The following is a 24182-nucleotide window of genomic DNA, read 5'->3' as shown; positions in this document are numbered from 1 at the left end:
TGCTGTTCCTGGCCAACTGCATGGTAGAGCTGAAAAAGCTAGATTAAGAAAGAAAGCTTTGGAGGAAGATGCTGCCAAGTGTGCAAAGCTCACAGATGTTTTTTCAAGAAGACAGAGCAAAGAGGGAAATGGTAAATAGGGCCGGGCATAACAGGCTACATGCCTGTTGATGCAAAATTTGTAGTACAGTACCACCTCTTCCAGCTACTTACAGACTTCACTAATGATATTTTCAATCATTGTACTTGGCTCCAGCTCAAACTGTGCAACAAAACCGCAGGGTTTAAAAGTTCAGAGTGTACGATTCATGTTCTCACACTGTACGGCCCGATGCTCTGATGCGATCTGACTGCGCACATTGTATGTTCAAAAACCACGTCAGACTCGTGTTTCCAGAAGCAAAACGTAAACAGACGCTTTTTTTTCTTTTTTTTCCGCGCTGTTGAAGCAGCGCTACAAGCGTCTACGCGTTGATTACCTCGCGCACTGTAGTGTCCATGTGCAATCACCAGAGAGAGCAAACAGTGATCTCATGTAAAGTCTTGTGTTTTTTTATTGCATCCCCTCGCAATAACCTAATATCATATTAAAGTTCATGCCTATCAGCGTGCACAGTGAGTGGAATCAGGTGGGGGAAGACTGAACATATATGCGCGCGCGCACACAGCAGACAGTAATGTGATTCACGAGAGGACGGTAAAAAAAGAAAACATAAACATTCATAACAGGTGTTGCTACTTACACTGCTGTATAAATAAACTATATTTCATACGGAGTCTTACAGCTGTGCTCATTTGTCGTAAATCCTGTTGTTGTCTGCTGTGTGTGTGTGCGCGCGCATATACGTTCAGTCTCCCCCCACCTGATTCCACTCACTGTGCGCGCTGATAGGCAAGAACTTTAATATGATATTAGGTTATTGCAAGGGAACGCAATAAAATAAACACAAGGCTTTACATGAGATCACTTGCTCTCTCCGGTGTTTGCTCATGGACAGTGCGCGACATAATCAGCGCGTAGACCCTTGTAGCGCTGCTTCAACAGCGCAGAACCCTCATGAGTCACGACGGCCAACCAAAATATCAAACAGGTTTGATTTTCATCCGACCATACGATTCCCAAACGGGAGGTGGTCGTGAGATGTTAAACGCAGCTCGTTACTCCATGTAGACTGCACAATGCAGGATGCACAATTAAGGCTGAAACTCGGCGCGATCCCAAAAATTCTGCACAAGTGAAAAATCGGCTCAAAAAGGGCCAAAACTCGCACAGTATAAGCCTGCCTTAACGTTTACTTTCTATTATAAGCCACACAATTTTCACAATCAGTCAGCACATAAATGCTGGATTTAAATGCCACAGCAGAACTCTTATTATCTCTGTGCGCTGGCGGTTTGTGGGCCAGTTGGATATGAAACTCCAGGGCTGAAAAATGTTCCCAGCACGCCCCTGTTACAAAGTATTGAGTTGAACTTTTATTATTGACCAAATAGTTATTTTCCACCATAATTTACAAATAAATTCTTTAAAAATCCTACAATGTGATTTCAATTGCTGGGTCCAGACTTTGGACTTTTGAAGCCAAACTGACGCGCCATCACTGATCTGGGTCTTTTCAAAACTAAAGACTTTTCTTTTTAAAATGACTGTTGTGTGGGCCACCAGAAGAGGAGGTACTGCTGGCCCACCACCAGAGGGCGCCCTGCCTGAAGTGCGGGCTTCGGGCACGAGAGGGCGCTGCCGCCACGGACACAGCCGGGGGTGACAGCTGTCACTCATTATCTCCTGACAGCTGTCACTCATTCATGCTTCATCATCTCACTCCATAAAACCCGGACGTCATCTCCACCTCATCGCTGAGATATCGTCAAACCGTTCAGGTAGTATTCTCAGCCTTGAAAGTGAACTGTGTATCAGTCTGAACTCTTTTTTGCAGCCGTTTTCCTGTGGTGTTCCGTGTCTGTGAGACCGGCGTTCGGTGTGACCAACAACGGCTCCGCTGCACACCTCTACCAGATAAGTGGGTAGACAGGAGCTGCACGAGTGTGTGTTAGAGGTGGAGGTGGCATTCCCACCGTTGTTGCTACTGGGTGTGCACACACCCATATCTTATTGTCTCTGCTCCCTGCCAGCAGTACCAGATCCGACCTTCAAAGACGGTGGCCACCTGGGGACTCGGGACTTGGCGGCTCCAGTATTCTCCGGGTTCGGTGGCGGAGGAAATCGTGTGGTTCCGGTTCATCTCAGGACAGACGTCTTCTATCCTCGAGCCTGCCCACACGTCACCCTTGTGATTGACTGTCTGTAAAATTTCACATTCCTCTGTGTTGTGCTCATTCACAACAGTAAAGTGTTCATATTTGACTCTTTCATTGTCCGTTCATTTCCACCCCCTGTTGTGGGTCCGTGTCACTACACTTTCCCCAACAATGACTTTTAATACTTACTAGTGCTGTGGCATTTTAGTCTGGTTTTAGGGACACACTTATTATTCTTGTTTTTATTTTGTCATTGTATATTGTCCTTGTTTGGTCTGTTTTTATTTTTTTTCTGGAAATCACTTTGATTGCCTTTTGGGCTGTGTAAATGGCTATACAAATAAAAGTTGATTGATTGATTTCATTGTTATTGAGGACTACAGTGTAATAGGTTTAATGCTTTATAGTGTTTTCCTCTGCAATTTTATATACTATGTTGTCAAGGCACAGTGGGTTGTCACTCTGGACAACATTCTTCAAGGTGGTGAGTGCACTGCAATTCACACTTTTCTGCCTTGTTTTTGTCTTCTGTGCAACCACACGAGGCTTACTATTATTATTTTATTATCATTATTGTCATTGTTATTATTATTTTGAGGGCTCTGCCTTCTATGGCTACAGTCTGGTGTATTTCCACAGCCTCTTTTCACATAATAGCAGCATTATAGTAGCTCACAGCACTTTGTTTGCATATGTGTCGTCATTTCAGTGCGCAAGTGCTTCAGGTTGTGACTAAACCCCTTCTCCCTAATCACTCAGTTTCGATGGGTGGCCAGCTCTAGGAAGAGGCCTGGTGGATCTGTACTTCTTCCATTTATGGATGATGGAGGTCACTGTGCATATTCAAAGCGGCTGATATGTTTCTGTACCCTCCCCTGATTTGTGCCTTGAGAGAATCCTGTTTCAGTGGTCTGCAGACAATTCCTTTGGCTTCATGCTTGGTTTGTGCTCTGACATGCACCGTCAAATGTGGGACCTTATATGTAGACAGGTGTATGCCTTTCCAAATCATGTCCAGTTAACTGAATTTACTTCAGGTGGACTCCAATTAAGTTGTGGAAACATCTCAAGGATGATCAGTTGAAACAGGATGCACCTGAGCTCAATTTTAAGCTTCATGGCAAAGCCTGTGAATAATTATATACATGTGATTTCTCAGCTTTTTTATTTTTAATAAATTTGCAGATATCTTTTACAACCACAAGTCAATGATTTCAACCTCTTCAGTCCAGTACTATAAGTTCAGATCAGCACTCCTTGACTTTTGCAACACATTTGCTGATAAATGTATGTCAAAAAGGCTTGCACTTGTACAATGATGGCCAAGGGGCAGGGGGTGTTGGTGAACCAATCACAAATCAAGACTCAAAGTATTCTTTCTACAACCCATTTTGTCTCCTGTTGGCACAGTGCTGAAGGTAGCTGGACTGTAAACCTGGGAATGTCCTGTTTCAGTGACATCCAAAACATCCATACAGCCTAAACTTTCCAATGCAGTATTTTACTGGGACGCTAACCTTCACCTCTCGGTTGTCTTTTCAAACTTTTGTCACTGTGAATAATGAGCTCTATATGGTTGCTTAGCTGCAACATTTCTGTCACTACATGTTGTGACAATTCTTTGTTGTGATTTTATTCTATTTGGATAGAATAGTCACAACAGATGGTTACCCCACTGAGTATGGTCTGCTTGAGGTTTCTTCCTACAACATAAAAATACAAAGGGAGGGTGTGTAAGGTCTATAGACTGCTTGTGTGTAGAGCCATGAAATCAATTGTGTTGTGATTTGGCAATGTGGCCTGAACAATTAATTAAATTAAGACAAAACAGGAGTAACCAAGAGACTTGGATGTTTGTTCTTCTGCAAAGTTGTTGGCATTGTCAATATTTTTAATACTTTCCTCCTCACTGAGAGGAGGAAAACAATTATTTTGAATACATTTAGTATTTTTACCTGATTTATGTTTAATAAATCATGAATCAAATATTTACATTTTCAGTTTTATTGTGTCGTGCACTATTGCCAGTCATGATACCTCTTTATTGCAGCTCAAACATCAAAATGACCAGTGTGACCAATATAGCCTAGCTGTTAGACTAAACACACAACTGTGAGTTCTACCTGATGACATCACCGAGACGCACTTGCAGGTTGTTGCGTGTGACACGATTCATGCGTACTCGATCATCTCCACAGGTATCATCAGTCAAAACGATGCACACTGTTTCACGTCGTTTCTTCCCTTTCAACACCACCGTGTCCCCACGAAAGAGCTGCAGTTCCTCCATTTTATTCTGACAGAAACACAAACATATGCTAAATGAAAGACCAAGAGCTGATAAAAAGCAGTTACTGTACCACCCTCATGCCTTGTGCTTTTATTATTTTGTGGCATCAGATTATAATAATTTTTATTATAATTTTTTATTATAATTTTTATTATAATAATTTTTCATCCTTTTAAAATTGTGCACTGACAGTACTGTACATTTTTAGTCAGCAATATTTCAAATAGAGCTTAATTGGATCATTCTATATGAAATCAATAAGTGGCTCCCATGGTTCGTATTCACATATTTTATAGATTATGGGTCCAATCTGAAAAATGCAAAATATTCAGGCTCATATGGTATTTTCCAGATTATAGGTCACACAAGAGTATAAGACACACCTGTTAAAAAAATGCCTATTGAAGAGGAAAAAAAAAAACAATATATTAGTCATACTTGAGTATAACACACACAATTTTTTGCATTATCATCTCTTTAATTTGTGGTTTTTGTGCATGATTGTACTGTATGTTTTATTATTGACATTTATTCTTCTTAGAGCTTATTTTGTTGAGCATATAAATATAGTATAAATATATAAATAGTCATTGTAATTAATCTAATTAATAAAAAATGTAATTTTTCAGTAGATAAGTCGCACTGGAGTATAAATTGAAGGACCTCCCAAAATAGTAAAAAAAACAAAAAAACAAACCCAAAAACAAAACAAAAAACACACGACACAGAAAACATGGTACTCCAAATAGTTTTCCTTCCAAGAGGGGTCTTGGGTGTGGCACTTTTTCGCCTATTTTCTTGGCAATGTTGATGGACCTAATATAATATCTATACCTAATATCTAAAAGTATAATAGATAATGATTTCTTCTCTCTGTCTTCCCCAATTTTCCATTTTAATTGAATAAAGGTTTTCTTGGTTATACAGTTTTCAATTTATGGATGTTCAAAGACAGAGGGTTTTTTTTTTTTTTTTTTGGCTTGTTTGTTTTTTCACCAAAAAAACATGTTCCAAGTCCTCTGCCTGACATACAGTGCTTTGAAAAATATTCAACCCCTTGGGCTTTTACATATTGTATTTATGCCATTTTGAACAGAAAGTGTAATTCAGGCATCTCTGTTAAAATGTGTAAAATGACCCTTCTTAAACTCCTACCGAAAGCAGTTCTCTAAAACTGGATATAAATGAAAGAAAAATATCAAAGCCAAGATGATGGGTTCCATAAGTTGTTTGGTACAACACACGTAAATCATCAGTTTTATTGCCGGTACATGTCATGGGATGGATACATGAATGTTTCCAAGCCTATACTTTATTCCTTTGTATGATTAAAAAATACAAACAGTATGGTACTGTATGGGAAATGCGTGTGGAGCAGGCAGTTCTCAAAATCTGAGTGCCCATGCAAAAACGAGAATAGTACCACCTGTGACCTGTTAAAACACACAACCCTGTCAGAGCACTTCGGCCTGCTGACCAAAACTTTCTGGAGGTTCCCAGGTCCAGGTTCAAACAATGGGGTGACCGTTCTTTTGCAGTAGCAGGTCCTAATTTGTGGAATGCATTACCTCCTGAACTGAGATTCATTAATAGTTTGCCTCTGTTTTTAAGCTAAGTTAAAAACGTGCTTGTTCAGGGCAGCTTTTTGCACATAATTGCTTTGACACTTTTTTGTCTATTTTTATTCTATTTGGATGCTCTTATTATGCTTTTATGTGTGTTTTTCGAACTGTTCTTTTTATTTTTTCTTTAGTTGGTGCTATTGGAAAGCACTTTGGTTCAGTGAAAACTGTTATAAAGTGCTATAGAAATAAAACTTGATTGATTGATTGAATAGTGAAGGAACCCACCAAGACACACATGACAACACTTAACTCATTTTATTAGTAAACAGAGCGGCCTTGGCCTTAACTTTATCTAAAGTCTGGGTCTGTTAGTGAAGTTGAGGACAAGTGGCCGGCGATCACCTTAGTATTTCTTCTGCTTTCTTGTTGCTTAATGCTGATGAATTATACCTTAAGTGCAGTTTTCTGGCCGACTGATTCTGTTTTCTTTTTCTCTCTGTCCGAGATGAGGCTGCATCCACGTGCTGGATTGGATGTTTGCTGTGGTGGATGCGGGATGGACTCTGCTGTAGGAACAGATCCAATGAGTGGCTTGATGCCCCCCTCCAGAATCCCCTTCCCCCTGATGGTCGATTGGACGCCTGATGCATGAACTCTTGTCAATTGCTGTTGTGCTGTGTTCTGTACTGTAAACCTTTTTGGTGGATTGGCCTAAGCAGTGGGTCACCTGGTTTGCTTGAAGTTTCTTCCTCCATATCATCAGAGTTTTTCATTACCACTGTTGGTCTGTGTACTTGCGCTAGGGGTAGATAAGGTTAAACCTTACTTGTGTGAAGTGCCTTGAAGCAGCTTTGTTGTGATTTGGTGCTATATAAACTAAATAAATTGAAATTGAATGGCAAGTAGTATTGAACACGTTTACCGAAATTTATTTAATATTTCATACAAAAGCCTTTGTTGGTAATGACAGCTTCAAGACACCTCCTAGATGTAGAACCAAGTGCATGCATTGCTCAGGTGAGATTTTGGCCCATTCTTCCACACAGTCTTCAGGTCTTGAAGTTTCTGTGGACCTCTCCTGTGAAGTCTGATCTTTAGTTCTTTCCATAGATTTTCTATTGGATTCAAGTCAGGTGATTGGCTGGGACATTCTAGCAGCTTTACTTTCATTCTCTGAAACAACTGAAAGTTTCCTTGGCTGTGTGTTTGGGATCATTGTCTTGCTGAAATGTTCACCCTCTTTCATACTGGTAGATTTTTTTTTTTTATCAAGAATGTCTCAGTACATTTTTCCATTCATCCTTCTTTCAACTACAGCCCCACACCATGATGTTTCTACCACCAAACTTCACTGTTGGTATGATATTTTTTGGGATGATGTGTAATGACATGATGTGTATTATGACATTCAAAGACTTTTGGTCTAATCTGACCAGGCTATACTCTCCCAGTATTTTACAGGCTTATCTAAATGTTGTGCAGCAAACTTTTAATGAGCTTGAACATGCTTTTTCTTCAGCAGTGAAGTCTTGCATGGTGAGTGTGCATACAGGCCATACAGGCCATGGCAGTTGAGTGCATTACTTATTGTTTTCTTTGAAGCAATTGTACCTGCTAATTCCCTGTCTTTTTGAAGCATTCCACAAGTGGTCCTTGGCTCTTGGACAACTCTTCTGATAATTCTTTTCACTACTCTGTCAGAAGTCTTGCGAGGAGCACCTGGTCATGGCCGGTTTATGGTGAAATGATGTTCTTTCCACTTTCTGAGTATGGCCCCACAGTGCTCACTGGAACATTCAGAGCTTTAGAGATCCTTCTGTAACTAATACCATCAGTACGTTTTGCTGCAATAAGGTTGCAAAGATCTTGAAAAGCTCATTGCTTTTACCCATCATGAGATGTTTCTTGTGTGACACCTTGGTATAGAGACACCTTTTTATAGCCCATCAGTTGGGGCTGAACCAGCTGATATTAATTTGCACTGACAAGGGGCAGGACTGCTTTCTAATTACTGATAGATTTCAGCTGGTGCCTTGGCTTTACATGCATTTTTGCACCTCCCTTTCTTAAGGTGTTATACTTTTTTCCTGTGTAATTTCAATGCGATTACACACTATTTAAATTATGGGCATCTGTGGTTTGGTTTCTTTGTATGTGTGGATTACTTGCATTGTTACTGACATCTGGTGAAAATGTTATATCAATAGCACCTTTAGAAATATATTCACTGATAAACATGGTGCTGTGTTCAATACTTTACACTGTATATGTTCAATTTCAATTTATTTTATTTACATACTGCCAAACAACAACAAAGTTGCCTCAAGGTGCTTCATATGAGTATATATATATATATATATATATATATATATATATATATATAGGATGCAAGATGCAAGCTGGGACAGCGTACACTGAGAGGCACAACCAAGTGTCTTGAGTTGTGTACCTGAACATCTGTGCCAAATACGGATTAGACGTCTCCAGGTCCCAATGGGAGACGCCACCAAAGATGGCTGAGAACAACATGGCTAAGGCCCTGTGGGACTTCAAATTCCAGACAGACAAGCAGCTGCTGGCCAATCAAATAGACATAGTGGTGGCTGATAAGGGAAAGAAAAACGCAGTTGTGATTGATGTGGCAATTCCAGCTCACAGCAACATCAGGAAGAAGCAGCAAAAGAGTAATTTAATGAATTAGAGAAGTGCCAAGAGCTGAAGAGTACAAAGTACAAAGTGGTCCCAGTGGTGATAGGAGCACTGGGCGCTGCAATCCCCAGATTGGAAGAGTAGCTCCAGCAGATTCCATGCCCAACATCAGAGGTCTCTGTCCAAAAGAGTGCAGTCCTAGGAACAGCTAAGATACTGTGCTGAACTGTAAAACTTCCAAGCCTCTAGTAGAGGAGCCGAGCTTGAGGAATTAACACACAATTCTCACTAACACATATAGGTACTTACATATTGCTATGGGGGCGCACTATTTGTTTTTCTCTGAATCCAAGGACTCCGTCAAATGCATTTCTGTCTCCACCTCCTTTGTGTCCGAACTGTGTTGCTGAGTTTCTTTTTTCCTTTAAGACGGCATACAAAGTATTTCGTTTTTTTTGTTTGTTTAGTTTTTTGCGAGTCAACATCAGAGATTACTTCATGACATGATGTAAAGAGGAAAACTCCACAAAATATCCATGGATGAATTTGGGTAAAGTTCCCTAAAGACCGTAAAAAGCAAATGATTGGGAAAAAGCTGCTATGCCGTCAGTACATAATTGTGTTGACCAAGTACCCGCGTTTATGTTAAAAAAAACTTCAGTGCAGAACAGTTAGTTTAATGCAGATGAACTGCTCTAGTCGAACAAGCTATTGGTTTTGAAACAACTATGGATTAGGAGGTTTGAAATGTAAAAAACCAGTGGAGTGAACATTGTTGCCACAGACGGGAAGAAAGAAAGAAGAAAGCTCTCAGTCACCTGGGAGACTCCAGGGAACTGTACATTGGTTCACACCAGAGGCACTCGTGCAGGCACAAGCACACTCGAGGAGCCAGTTGTTGGTCATAAGTTAATCATTTTGTGACCACATTGGAAATAAACAAGATCATTTTGAGCATCTTTAAATTGCAAATAAAATTTATTTGTTAAATTATGCGACTGAAAATTTTTCAGCTGTGGACCCGTCATATTCCTGAAATTGACATGCTACTCCATGATGACAGACTTTGAGCTAATGCATGTGAAAGTAACAGTAAATAAACACTAAAAATAATTAAAAAAGGAAACCACATTAGTCAGGCGTGGCTAAGTGAAAATCACTGCCATTTTAATGTTACAAGAAGTGTTTTCCAGCTAAAAAAAACCCCAGGATGTTGAAACACAGTGCATTCTGCGTAAATTTACTGCCCCCCATATGCAGTAAGGAGAATTAATGCATGCATTTTCTGGACCCCTTGGCCCATCCTGTATATTTTTCCCCCATTATTAATTTATAAACAACAGAAAAGGGACTTACATTTTGATGCTCCTCACTGGTGCTTAAGTTCAACATGAACTTTAAATAGGAGTCCAAAATTGTTCTCAGTAGTCTGTGATGCCATCCAATGACTTTGTGTACAAACTGCCGTGTGGTTTCCTCACTCCAGCAAAAAAATGCATCAGAAATTTGTCCAGTTTTTTATCCTAACTTCATCCTCTTCATCCTAAGAACTCTTCATGTCTCCAGATGGTGTGCGGCATGGTGGATTTGGTTTGCATGTGTGTGTTAGAAGAATTAGCAGTGTTAATTAGCACCTTCAAATCATTGTCCGCCAGCAAATCAAACTCCGCCATGTTTAGCTAAACACCACCCCCGGTAGTGTGCGCAGTGGTCGGGGCGCACATTTCCTATAGCACCAAAATTGCACGCTAAAAAGAACTATTGAAACATGAAGGCAAATAGTATGAATAATCCATGTCATTTGACATACAAGTCACCAATCAAATGACAAGGATCCACTCAGCTGTTTATATACAACCCCTGGCAAAAATTATGGAATTACCGGCCTTGGAGGATGTTCATTCAGTTGTTTAATTTTGTAGAAAAAAAGCAGATCACAGACATGACACAAAACTAAAGTCATTTCAAATGGTAACTTTCTGGCTTTAAGAAACACTATAAGAAATTAGGAAAAAAAAATTGTGGCAGTCAGTAATGGTTACTTTTTTAGACCAAGCAGAGGGAAAAAAATATGGACTAACTCAATTCTGAGGAAAAAATTATGGAATCATGAAAATCAAAAGAACGCTCCAACACATCACTAGTATTTTGTTGCACCACCTCTCGCTTTTATAACAGCTCGCAGTCTCTGAGGAATGGACTTAATGAGTGACAACCTGTTGGGGAAAGTGAAATGCACAGACCCACACCAGGGGGCATAAATGAACGGCCATTAGAGAATCCAATAAATACAATTTATTACTGCAAATGTGCACAACAGGTCAAAATATGCTTTTAGTCTGTCAATATCAGTATAACAAAAGATGACGCGTGGGCAGGCCTGAGGATAGGCGACGCCTAACCAGAGAAGAGCCGGGACCGACGATGTTCCACCGCCAATGAAGACCTGTAACACACCGGAGCTGCCAAGTCCTGACTCCCCAGGTGGCCACCGCTTCCAGCTGTCAGATCCAGTACTGCTGGCAGGAAAAGAGACAGGTTACAGGGTGGGTGTGTGAACACCCAGCAAACAAGTCAGCTGAAAATACAGTTCCTTTCTGGGGGAAAACCTCCACCTCCAAACACAGGAACACAGAGTACGTGCAGTGCCTTATGTATCACTTAATCAAGTCAGAAGTGAGGAGTGGAGACGCCAACTCCTCCAACTTCCACAAACTCGGCTTAAACTGCAAAAAGGTTAACGACTGCAAAAAGCTCTGATGCAAAAAACGTGTGCGTACGGCACAGAACGGCAGAGTTGGTTTACCTGTGTGGTAAGCTGATAACTCAGCAGAGTTCTGATGTCTCTCCCAGGCTTTTATGGGTGGTGGTGATGATGGAATGAATGACAGCTGTCAGCTCCGGCTCCTGGTAGACTTCCTGCAGCAACTGCGCCCTCTGGTGCCTGAAACCCAACCACAGGCAGGACGCCCTCTGGTGGTGAGCCAGCAGTACCTCCTCTTCGGGCGGCCCACACAACAGGACCCCACCCCCAATGGGCGCCTCCTGGCGCCCGACCCAGGAGGGTGGAATCCAAGATGAAGCTCCTCTTCACCCAGGAGTGTTCTTCTGGTCTGTAACCCTCCCAGTTCACCAGATACTGGAAGCCCTGACCCTTCCGACGCACGTCCAGCAGTTTTTTCACAGTCCAGGCCGGCTCGCCGTCAATGATGCGGGCAGGAGGCGGCGCTGGTCCGGGGGGGCAGAGGTCCGAGGTGTGATGTGGTTTGATTCTGGAGACATGAAAAACCAGGTGTATCCGCAGTGAAGCTGGGAGTTGAAGCTTCACTGCGGCGGGACTGATGATCTTGGTGATTGGAAAGGGTCTGATGTACCGGTCTGTCAACTTAGGTGAGTCCGTTTGCAGATGGACGTTTTTGGTGTAGAGCCACACCTCCTGCCTGAGCTGGTAAGCTGGGGCCGGGGCTCGTCGGCGATCTGCATGGCTCTTCGCCCGCGTCCGGACTTGAGGAGAGCAGAGCGGGCTGTCTTCCACACCCGACGGCATCTCCTCAGATGGGCCTGGTCCCAGGGGACCTCGACCTCTTCCTCTATTGCCGGGAACAATGGGGGCTGGTACCCCAAACAGACTTCGAAGGGGAGAGGCCGGTCGCTGACGAGATCTGGCTGTTGTGAGCGTACTCGATCCAGGCCAGATGTTGGCTCCAGGCCATCGGGTGCATGGAGGTTACACACCTCTTGGCCTGTTCCAGTTCTTGGTTTGCACGCTTTGCTTGGCCGTTGGTCTGGGGGTGGTACCCGGACGACAGGCTCACGGTGGCCCCCAGTTCTCTACAGAAACTCCTCCAGACTTGCGAAGAGAACTGGGTACCACGATCCGAGACGATGTTCGCTGGGATACCATACAGATGCACAACGTGGTGGACCAGGAGGTCTGCGGTCTCCTGAGCCATTGGGAGCTTCGGGAGGGCCACGAAGTGGGCCGCCTTGGAAAACCGTTCCACTATCGTCAGGATGGTGGTCATTCCCTGGGACGCAGGGCAGCCCATGACAAAGTCCAGGCTGATGTGGGACCAGGGGCGATGAGGCATGGGAAGCAGCTGGAGGAGTCCTTGCAGGGGTTTATGTATCGCCTTGCCCCTGGCACAGGTTGTACAGGCCCGGACGTAATCCCGGGTGGCAGCTTCGACTGACGCCCACCAGAACTGCTGCCGGACCACTGCCACGTTCTGCGCATTCCTGGATGACAGGAGAGTTTGGAACCGTGACAGAAGTCCAATACGGCAGTCCAAGCGTCTGGTGGGATGTACAGCCGGTTTGGTGGTCCACCACTGGGATCAGGATGTCAGGTCAGGGCCTCCCTGACCACTTCCTCGATGTCCCACGTGAGGGTGGCGATGAAAGTGGACTCCGGCAGAATGGTCTCTGGTGGATCCAACAGTTTTGGTTCAACTTCCTCTTCATGCACCCGGGACAGTGCGTCAGACCTTTGGTTCTTCGTCCCGGGGTAGTAGGTGATCTTGAAGTTGAACCTACCGAAAAACAGTAACCAACGGGCTTGCCTGGGGTTCAGACGCTTGGCGGTCTGGATGTATTCCAGGTTCCGATGGTCAGTGAGAACAATGAATGGGACCACAGCTCCCTCCAGCAAGTCTCTCCACTCCTCGAGGGCCTCTTTCACTGCCAGGAGTTCCCGATTGCCAACGTAGTAGTTCCGTTCAGCTGGGGTTAACCTGCGGGAGAAATAGGCACATGGGTGGAGAACCTTGTCGGACTCCCTACTCTGGGACAGCACGGCTCCTATCCCTGAGTCCGAGGCATCCACTTCAACAATGAACTGGCGGTTTGGATCGAGCTGCACCAGAACTGGTGCAGTCAAAAACCGGCGTTTCAACTCCCTAAACGCGGCCTCGCACCGATCCGACCAGGTGAAGGGGACTTTTGTGGAGGTCAGGGCAGAAAGGGGACCAACAACCTGACTATAGCCCTTGATGAACCTCCTGTAGAAATTTGCAAAGCCGAGGAACTGTTGCAGTTTCCTACAGCTTGCCGGTTGGGGCCAATCTCTCACCGCTGCGACCTTAGCCGGATCGGGTGCAACGAAGTTGGAGGAGATGATGAACCCCAGGAAGGACAAAGAAGTATGGTGGAACTCGCACTTCTCGCCCTTCACAAACAGCCGGTTCTCCAATAACCGCTGCAGGACCTGACGTACATGCTTAACATGGGTCTCAGGGTCCGGAGAGAAGATGAGGATATCGTCTAGATATACGAAGACGAATCGATGCAGGAAGTCCCACAAGACGTTGTTAACAAGTGCTTGGAACGTCGCGGGGGCGTTAGTGAGGCCGAACGGCATGACCAGGTACTCGAAGTGACCTAATGTGGTGTTAAATGCCGTCTTCCATTCGTCTCCCTTCCGGATCCAAACCAGGTGATAAGCATTACACAGATCAAGTTTGGTGAAGATTTTAGCTCCATGCAAGGGCGTGAACACTGAATCCAATAAGGGCAACTGGTATCAATTGCGAACAGTGATCTAACAGCCCTCTAAAATCAATGCATGGACGGAGTCCACTGTCCTTCTTGCCCACAAAAAAGAAACCTGCACCCAACGGGGAGGAAGAGTTCTGGATTAACCTGGCAGCTAAAGAATCCCGGATGTAGGTCTCCATTGATTCGCGCTCAGGATGTCAGAGATTGTACAGCCTGCTGGACGGATACTCAGCGCCGGGAACCAAATTAATGGCACAATCATACGGTCGGTGCGGGGGAAGTGTGAGTGCCAGATCTTTGCTGAAACCGTCAGCAAGATCATGGTACTCAGCCGGCACCGTTGTAAGATTGGGGGGAACTCGGACCTCCTCTTTAGCAGTCTCACCGGGTGGCACCGAGGATCTTAGACACTCCCGGTGGCAGGTTTCGCTCCACTGAGCCACTACCCCAGACAACCAGTCGATCCAGGGATTGTGCTTCACCATCCAGGGAAAACCCAAAATAATTCTGGAGGTAGAAGGTGTTACTAAGAACACAATCTCCTCCCTGTGATTATCAGAGACAACCAGTGTTAAGGGCTGTGTCTGGTGTGTGATTACTGGAAGGAGGGTGCCATCTAGTGCCCGTACCTTCAATGGTGAAGGAACGGCCACTAGAGGGAGCCCTACCTCCTTAGCCCATCTACTGTCCAGTAGATTTCCCTCTGACCCCGTGTCGATCAGTGCTGGGGCATTAAGGGTTAAATCCCCACAGAGGATTGTGACTGGGAATCATGCGGATTTACATGGTGTTCCCGCGTGTGTATTATGACTCACCCTTAGCCCAGTCTCTAAGGGCGAGCGTTGGTGTTTAACCACTTGGGGCAGTTTTTCTGCATGTGCTCACTCGAGCCGCAGTAAAAACACTCTCCACGGGCCAGCCTCCTTTGTCTGTTATCTGATCTCATTTTAGCCCTGCTCGTGTCCATAGCTTCGTCAGCAGGGGGAGCTGTCGTCACGTGGAGCGCTCTGGCTTTGGAGCAGGGGGAGGACGGCGCTGCTTCGGACCTGGAAGGGAGAGGGACGGCCCGCACCCAGCCACGTCCTTCGTCTCGCTCCCGTCGACGTTCCTCTAATCGATTGTCTAACTGTATAACCAGGTCGATAAGCCCCTCTAAATCCCGCGGCTGATCCTTGGCCACCAGGTGCTCCTTAAGGGCCGGAGACAGCCCGTTTACAAAGGTGGCGTGGAGCGCTACCGTATTCCAGCCGGCTCTCGCTGCCGCGACACGGAAGTCGACTGCATACTCAGCGGCGCTCCTGCGCCCCTGTCGGATTGACAGTAGCACATTTGAAGCAGCTTCGCCTCGGTTGGGATGATCAAACACCTGTCTGAACTCCTGAATAAACCCAGTGTATGTGGCTCTGAGCCGTGAATTCTGTTCCCAAAGTGCCGTAGCCCAGGCGCATGCCTCGCCTCGAAGCAAATTTATAACATAAGCCATCCGGCTCTGGTCTGACGCGTACATCACGGGGCGTTGTGCAAAAACAAGCGAGCACTGCATTAAGAAGTCCGCGCACGTCTCGACACAACCCACGTACTGTTCCGGGGGGCTAATGTATGCTTCAGGAGATGGGGGGGGGGGGGGTGTCCATTGAATGACGGAGGAGGAGCTGCAGCCGCGCCCTGTCTGCGCGGTTCCACCTGAGCGGTGAGAGCCTACATCCTACGACCGAGTAGAATATTCTGCTTGGTCACTAAATCCAGCTGAGCAGTGAGGGTGGTTAGAATCTGCTGCAACTTACCCAACACGCCTCCTGCTGGAGCCTGCGCACCTTGCATCTCCATTGGTTGTTCAACCGGTGGTATGTGCCCCTCGGAATCCATGACGTGGTGGAGTTATCCTGTTGGGGAAAGTGAAATGCATGGACCTACACCAGGGGGCGTAAATGAACGGCCAATAGAAAATCTACAGAGAATCTTTTTTTCTACAAAATTAAACAACTGAATGAACATCCTCCAAGGCCGGTGATTCCATAATTTTTGCCAGGGGTGTGTGTGTGTGTGTGTGTGTGTGTGTGTGTGTGTGTGTGTGTGTATGTGCCAGGGGCACGAGGTCCCCTCGGGGTGTGTGGCCCTGTGCCATTGCTCACTTCTCCCAGGCCATGTTTTGGCTCTGAGTACAGCTGCTTCTCAGCTCATAAGATAATACCCTCTTGTCTTTACTTTCATTTGATAATTGACCACGTAACTAACTAAATGTATTCTTTGTAGGTTTAAATTTGCCAGTTTAAGAGTTCTGCATGGACGATTTTTACCAAAACAAATTATGTGTCCTAAATTTGGGATGTTCCTCTGATTTCCTGTAATGACTCTTTCCAGCTGTTTTCAGACTCAGACCTGCGACAGACTGACGATGCTGCTGTCTTCGTTAAGAGCTTCATCCACAACAAGTCTGTTGGGTCTGTGTTTCTGCTTCAGAATGGCAGTTGAGAAATCTTCTCCCTTTGGGCTGCCAGAGAACAGAAACATTATGAGTGCAGCAGGCTCTCAGCTCTGATTTCCTCATGTGACTCTTCTTTATTTAGCTCCCATTTGGCTGTGCAACATGTCTGTTCACAAAAACGTCACTTTAATTATGGAACTCATATTTTTCTAACATAATCAGCATCAAATTCAGTCAACTGCATGACACAGCTATCAGCTTCTTCAAACAGATCCATTATTCACATTTAAAAAGTGGAACATACTGATAAGTGAATGTTGAAGTGCTCCTTCCTTACTAGAGTAAGACATAAAAACAGCCTGACTCACTCTTGTGGTCCCGGCATGATGGCTCCTGGTGCTGTTTGTTCACTCTCAGTCGTCTGCAGTCGTTCTCGGGTTGTTCTCAGAAAGACTTTCTGCACTGATCAGTTTCACATGTTTCAAACTCTGATCTTCACTCGTGAGGGTTTGTCTTCAGAATGTCCAGGAGGTCACCGGTGACTTTCACTTTTCACTCGTCTTTGAAGCACCACAGGTTCTGCATCCAGTCTGTGTGGAGAAATAAAAATATCTGCTTTGTTGTGTAATTTACACTCATCATCAGCACAGGAACGCCCACTCACACAGACTCCAAGCACTTACCTTGGAGAGTGTCCCGGGACAGATATAGCGTGATATTTGCTCTTCACTCTGCTTCGGATCCACACACACACGCTCAGTCACCAAGCTGGTCATGAAGAACTTTTATGTACTGTGACATATTTATCAGTCTAATACTGTGTTCAATATTTCACACAAGAATAAACACACTGTACTCTGAGGTATGTGGTTCACTCCTCTTTTACTTAGAAAAGGCAGCACAGGCTTTCCTTGTGGTGACTGAAGGGCGCTGCTGTTGTGACCCAGCTGCTTTCAGCCCATCGTGGATTCCACACATGCCTTCACTCATGCATTCTGCCCAACGGCCAAACGGACATTCTCATGTCAACTGTTCACTCAGATCCATGTTTTCATCTCACTGATTTATAATCTGGGAGGCATCCAGAATCAAAATGAGCCATACATTATTGTTTAATAATTCATTCATTCATTTTCTAAACGTATTTATTCCAGCTAAGGTCACATAGGAAGGCTGCAGTCTATCCCAGCAGTCACTGGGTGAGAGGCGGAATACACTCTGGACAGGCTGCCAGTCTGTCACAGGACACACACATACAGACAGACAAACACAGTCACACTCTCACTCACACCGACAGTCAATTTAACCCCTTAACGCCTATTGTCGCATATATGCTACAATATTTGACTCAAATATGCAACATACCAAATTGACCAGTATGCTTGTTGTCGCAAATTTGCAACATACCATTATTATTATTATAACATTATAACATAAATTATTACCAAAATTACTATTTATTTTTTTGTGCAAAAGTGAAATTAATAATCTCAACATTATTTACCATCTACTTAAAGGCAAAAACACACACAAAACATTTTTTTATATACAGCTATATAAATTCAGGCGTTAAGGGGTTAAAGTCTCCAATTCACCGAACCTGCATGTCCTTAAATGTGAGAGGAATGCAAACGTCACACAGGAAGGACCAGCTTGGAAGAGAACCTTCTTGCTGTGATGCAGCAGTGCTAAGCCACCATGCTGCCCAATCATTAAATAATAAATTTAATTTTATAGTACTTTCAGGTTCACAATCCACATTTCAATGTGTTTTTACATCAGTCGTTGCCCATTAAAAAAAATGCATATTAAAACATTATAAATACAATCAATAGCATGAAAACATATTAACCATAAACACCGAAATAACACACAGTAAAAATGAAAATATGCATATAAACAGACCACACTCAGCTAACACCAAGGCTCTCATTTATCAAACTGTGTGTAGAAAAGGTTCCAAAGGCTGTCATATGAACACAATTTAGTCAGTGAATAAGCAAAAAGATAAGACCAGAAAAAAAAAGAAAAGCAAACAGTCACACACTAGTCATACACACATCAGTAAATGTTGCCTGTTGATAAATTCAACATTCTAAACCCATATTTCTAAAACTGTGGGAGCCCACATACCGCTCTGGTGGTATGCCGAGTCAACCGAACAAATTCATTTTTATGGTGTAATTAAGTCAGCTGCTTTATTTCAAATAAGGTTAAGGTCAACAACTATTCACTGAATCAATGCAAACAGCTTCCACACTTATATGAAATCAATCTGATGTAGCTCTCTGCTGAAAACAAAACAAAATGAAGCAATGCTTTGTAAGAGTTGCACACGGCTCTGCAAACGAATGGAAATGAAGCAATGCTTCATAAGGGTCTGGCTCAGCCCAGAGAGTTATACGATAGAAGTATAATATAAAAGAATTATATCTATAAGACAAGATAAGATCAAATTTATTTATCCTGAAGGAAATTGTTTTGCCAGAGTACCAAAACAGTAAGCAGTGAACAATTTTTTTAAATAATAATTTCAACTAACTCAATAATTTCAACTAACTTCAACTTTGTAATGTATTCATCCTGCAGAAAGGGGAGGAATTATATAGTCTGATTGCCACAGGTAGGAAAGACCTCCTGTGGCATTCTGCGGTGCACCTCGGTGGTCTCAGTCTATGGCTGAAGGTGCGCTGAGAGGACGTCAGTGTGCTATACAGGGGGTGGGACATGTTGTCCCGGATTCTGGGCAGTTTCCTCAACATCCTCCTCTCTGACACCTCCACCACAGACTCCAGCTCAACCCCCAGGAGAGAGCCAGCTCTTCTGATGAGCTTGTTGAGTCTGTTTGTGTCAGCTGCTTTCAGCCTGCTGCCTCAGCACGCATCAGCATAGAAGATGATGCTGGAGACAACCAAGTGACAAAACATCTGCAACATATTTCTGCAGACATTGAAAGATCTGAGCCTCCTGAGGAAGTACAGTCGGCTCTGGCCTTTCTTATACATAGCATCTGTGTTTACAGTCCAGTCTAGTTTGTTGTCTATGTGGACACCCAGGTACTTGCGGAGTGGTGCGAACTCACAGGATTGTGAGTTCACATCACTCCACAATCCTGTCCACCACACTCCTGTACACTGCCTCCTGGTCACTGCCGATGCAGCCCACAATGGCAGAGTTGTCCGAAAACTTCTGCAGGTGGCAGGACTGTGACTAGAACCTGAAGTCTGAGGTGAAGAGTGTGAACAGGAAGGGAGACAGGACCGTTCCCAGTGCTTCTCTTGATGGTCTTGGATGTAATGTCCTGAAGCCTCACATACTGTGAGTAGCCTGTGACCTCACAGGCTACTCACAGTATGTGAGTTGGTAGTCCAGGCCACTAGTGGAGGATCCACCTTCATGTCAAGTAGCTTATCACTGAGCAAATCAAGCTGGATAGTGTTGAATGCACTGGAGAAGTCAAAGAACATGACTCTCACAGTGCGACCTGCCTCCTCCAGGTGAGAGTAAGCTCTGTGCAGCATGAAGACAATGGCATCCTTCACTCCCCTGTTGGGCTGGTATGCAAACTGCAGGGGTCCAGTGATAATTTGATGACTGTGCAGAGGTGCCTCAGAACGAACCTCTCAAATGACTTCATAACATGTGATGTTAGGGCCACAGGTCTGTAGTCATTAGGTGTGTTGGGGTTCATCTTCTTGGGCACAGGGACCAGACATGAGGTTTTCCACCTCTCAGGAGCAACCATTTGGCTCAGGCCCAAGTTGACGATGTGCTGGAAAATCCCACACAGCTGGATAGCACATCCCTTCAGCACTTTAGGGCTGAGGCCATCAAGACCTGCAGCTTTCCCTGGACACAGGTGACTAAGTTCTCTTCTCACATCCTCAGCAGTGATGGTGATGGGAGGTGTCAAGGAGAATGAGGGAGTAGTGGAGGGAGAGGATTGGGAGCAGGTTGGTGGGAGGAGGGGTGTGGTTCTAATCAGGGTGTGAGGTGAGTGCAGAGAAGAGGGGGCAATGAGAGGAACTTGGGGAAAGGTGGGAAGAGTCCATGTTGTCAATCCTGTTGAAGAACAGGTTTAGTTCATTGTCCTCATGTATGTCTCCTTCCATCATCTGGTCCTCCTTACCATGACCAGTGATGGTTGTCATCCCACTCCAGACCTCTCTCATGTTGTTCTGCTGGAGCCAGCTCTCCAGCTTCCTCCTGTAACTGTCCTTCCCTTCTGCAATCATCTTCCTCGGTTCTTGCTGCACCCTCTTCAGCTACTCCCTGTCTCCACTCCTGAATGCAGCCTTCTTCCTGTTCAGTGTCACCTTGATGTTCTTGGTCACCCACGTTTTGTTACTGGGCTAACAGTCTTGGTTGGGATGATGTTATCCATTACCTATAATATAAGATGCCTATAATACATCTTGCTTAGACAACAATTTCTGTCAGAATGTGAGGCTGGCAAGAACTTTATTGATCCCTTGGGAGGACTCCCTCAGAGAAATTGAGGTTCCAGTAGCATTGTATTGAAACACACAGGGTAAGAAGCACACAGAGCATCAAAAGTGAAAGTAAACAAGAAAAACAGTTTGCAAATATCAATATAAATACACAATATAAATACCAGACATCCTGATCAATACTGGTTTACTGGCTAATACTGTTCCTCTCATTCCCGACCTCTGTCTTCCTGTTTCTCCTCCCCCCAAGTGAGGAGTTGTACAGTCTTTTCAGCCTGTTGGTTCTGCACTTGGGAAGGAGCAGTCTGTGGCTGAATAGGCTCCTCCGGTCGCTGATGACGGTGTCCATAATGTTCAGCAGTTTGTCCAATCTTCTCTGCCACCATCACCAGAGAGTCCAGCTTCATGCCAACCATAGAGCCAAGCCCGCCTGATCAGTTTGTGCGTGAATGTCATTGCACGCATGGCATCTGAACGATTATGATGAGATGTTTCATCTATAATAAACAGAACTTTACAGATACATTATCTAACTCATAAGAAGGAATGCAAGTGCAACTGTTTTAACAATCCACTACAATATATATGTTATAAATAATTTCCTTTGAGACAAGAATCCAAATGCGTTCTCCACCACAGGACATTCACGAGACATCCTGCAGTTGTAGCTCATTCTCTGTGATTCTGGGAGCGATGAGAGAATGGTTTCATCAGCCAAGTTCTGAGAGTAAATGCATTATCAGCTCTGAAATGATTATTTATATTGCGTTGCGCCAAGTGGGACAAAGCATGATGTCCAGTGAGACAAAGCAGGACGCATTGGCACGATGATTGCATGGCAGTGCAGGGACCATATTTGTGCAAGTGTCAAGGGGCCTTTACTCTGTGTGCTGCTTCACATGATGCAAATGTAATAACAACTGCCGCACTTCAGCATTCTGCTTACAATGAAATAAATCCTATTAATGATCCACCAAGACAACAAAAACATAGATTATATTACACTGTTAATAACAATAACATGCCATTAATTATGAATCACTGAGGTTACACAGGCAGGGCTATGACATCATTTCACAAAAGTTCTGTATCTTCAGTGTCGTTGTGCTGACGTGACTGAACCCAAGATCTAATTTGCAAAAACATGCAATCATTTTGACAACTTCTCTGTCCTCCTCTGACAAAATGTGCTGGAGATTCTGGGCTGATGCTGTGCATGTGAGAGAAATACAGATACAGATACTTAATTTGTCATTGTAACAAAGCCTATATAATTTACCTTTAAGAAGTGTTGACCTGGCCTTGTTTGGTGTCATTTTTTTCAGCACAACCTCACCTGTGTGACTTTACAGTTTCTCATTCATTCTGACCTACTGTATTAACACAGTGAACCTAAAATCACACTAAAACATAAAATCCAAGTAGAAAAAAGTTTTTTTTACTGTGAACACCACAAACCTGTTTAACGTAACATTTTCATGACTTAAAATGTAAATATAAATTGTAAATTTCAAAAACGTGCACAAATGTAGCAAAAAAAAACAAAGTTAAATACAACTATTTACATAAATGCAGGAAATGCTTCAGGTGTTTTTTTGTACAATTATTTACAAAACAGTCAGATATCACAATAAGATTTAGAATGTAAATATAAATTGTACATTTCAAAAACATATAGTGCAGGAAATGCTAATGCCATCCACTATACAAACACCAGAGGCCCCTCTCTTATCCATCTTATAGATCCTCTTTCAGATTTTTTGTGAGAGCATTTGCCCTCCTTCTGGGGCATCCTCGTCTGTTCTCCCTGTATGTGTCACATGCCCCAAACTTCATGTTATCCAGGTCCATGAACAGTTTGGGACTCGTATAAAAATTGTCGATGTAAATGTGATACCCAGTACCAAGAGAGGATGGCTGGATCAGGTTCATGACCACATCGTATGACAGCCTGTGCTCACTTGTGGTCACAGTCTTGCCACTGTAAATGGTGAACTTGAGTGTTTAGCCATTACTTGAAACAGCTGACACAAAAAGTTTCATGCCCCATTTTGTTGGCTTGTCCTTAAAATATTGAGTCATTCCAGTTTTTGCCTTCATCACCACCAACCTTTCAACCACTGCCAGTTCCATCCTCGGGTGATGATAATCCTGGCAGGCACTGAGGATGTCATCATAAAGAGGCCTGACTCAAAACAGTTTGTCATGACCGGGTGTTCCCTTTTTTCAGGCCCGGCGCCAGAAAAAAAAATATTAAGGGGGCGATGAGTTTATCACAGGGGGTGGGGTCACGTCCCCCCCCCCAAAAAGAAGTGTTCACCGGAGGGGACGTGCCTCTGAGCGTGCGTAATGAATTGGGTGTGCTCCTAGAAAGCTCGTGTATTTAGGGTACACTGTTGTAAGAGACTGACTGAGTAAGAGTAAAGAGTGATGACAGTATTTTTTTAATTTTTATTTGAACATATAGACCCTCGGTCAAGTGATCTCCTGCATAGCACAAAACCAAACCAACAACTGATCTGAGAAACGACAAGAGATAGTAAATTAACCCCACATACAGCCAACCATCACAAGCGCAAACACAGCGCAATTGGACATGACAGTCACACAACGGGTCAAAGATAAACCTTTCATGTAGAGATACAGTGGTCCCTCGTTTATAGCGGGAGTTACGTTCTAAAAATAGCCCGCAATAGGCGAAATATGCAAAGTACACAGCATTATATTTTACAATTATTATAGACGTTTTAAGGCTGTAAAACCCCTCACTACACACTTTCTACACTTTTCTCAAACAGGCATTAACATTTTCTCACTTTTCTCTCGTGTGCAAACACTCTCAAAGTTCATACCTTAGTAGAAAAATAAGACCAACCTGTTTTCAGGCCCAAACATTTGTTTGAGAAATAAAAATAGAACGTTTTCCTATAAATAATTATGATGGCTTTTAGAACTAACGAATTTAATTTTAACGATCAACCTACGAGGTTGGATACATAAGAAATTATTAATAGTGACTATTTCACAGTTCCTCTGATCACGCCTCTT

General features: G+C 43.9%; 1 protein-coding gene across 1 annotated transcript in view; it reads right to left on the bottom strand.

Annotated features, from left to right (window-relative positions):
• zgc:136908 (uncharacterized protein LOC563679 homolog) overlaps positions 1–17259 on the bottom strand; it is a 55974-nt gene extending 38715 nt beyond the window's left edge. Inside the window, exons 1-3 of the mRNA XM_034188857.1 lie at positions 17052–17259; positions 16638–16749; positions 4382–4554 (exon numbers count right to left, since the gene is read on the bottom strand). Coding sequence (XP_034044748.1) covers positions 4382–4554; positions 16638–16749; positions 17052–17068 — 302 coding nt within the window. The 5' untranslated portion in view covers positions 17069–17259. The remainder of the gene's footprint in view (positions 1–4381; positions 4555–16637; positions 16750–17051) is intronic.
• Positions 17260–24182: the final 6923 nt, after the last annotated feature.

Source organism: Thalassophryne amazonica, chromosome 15, assembly GCF_902500255.1.
Source record: "Thalassophryne amazonica chromosome 15, fThaAma1.1, whole genome shotgun sequence".
NCBI lineage: Eukaryota > Metazoa > Chordata > Actinopteri > Batrachoidiformes > Batrachoididae > Thalassophryne > Thalassophryne amazonica.
This window is presented reverse-complemented; position numbering and strand designations above follow the sequence as displayed.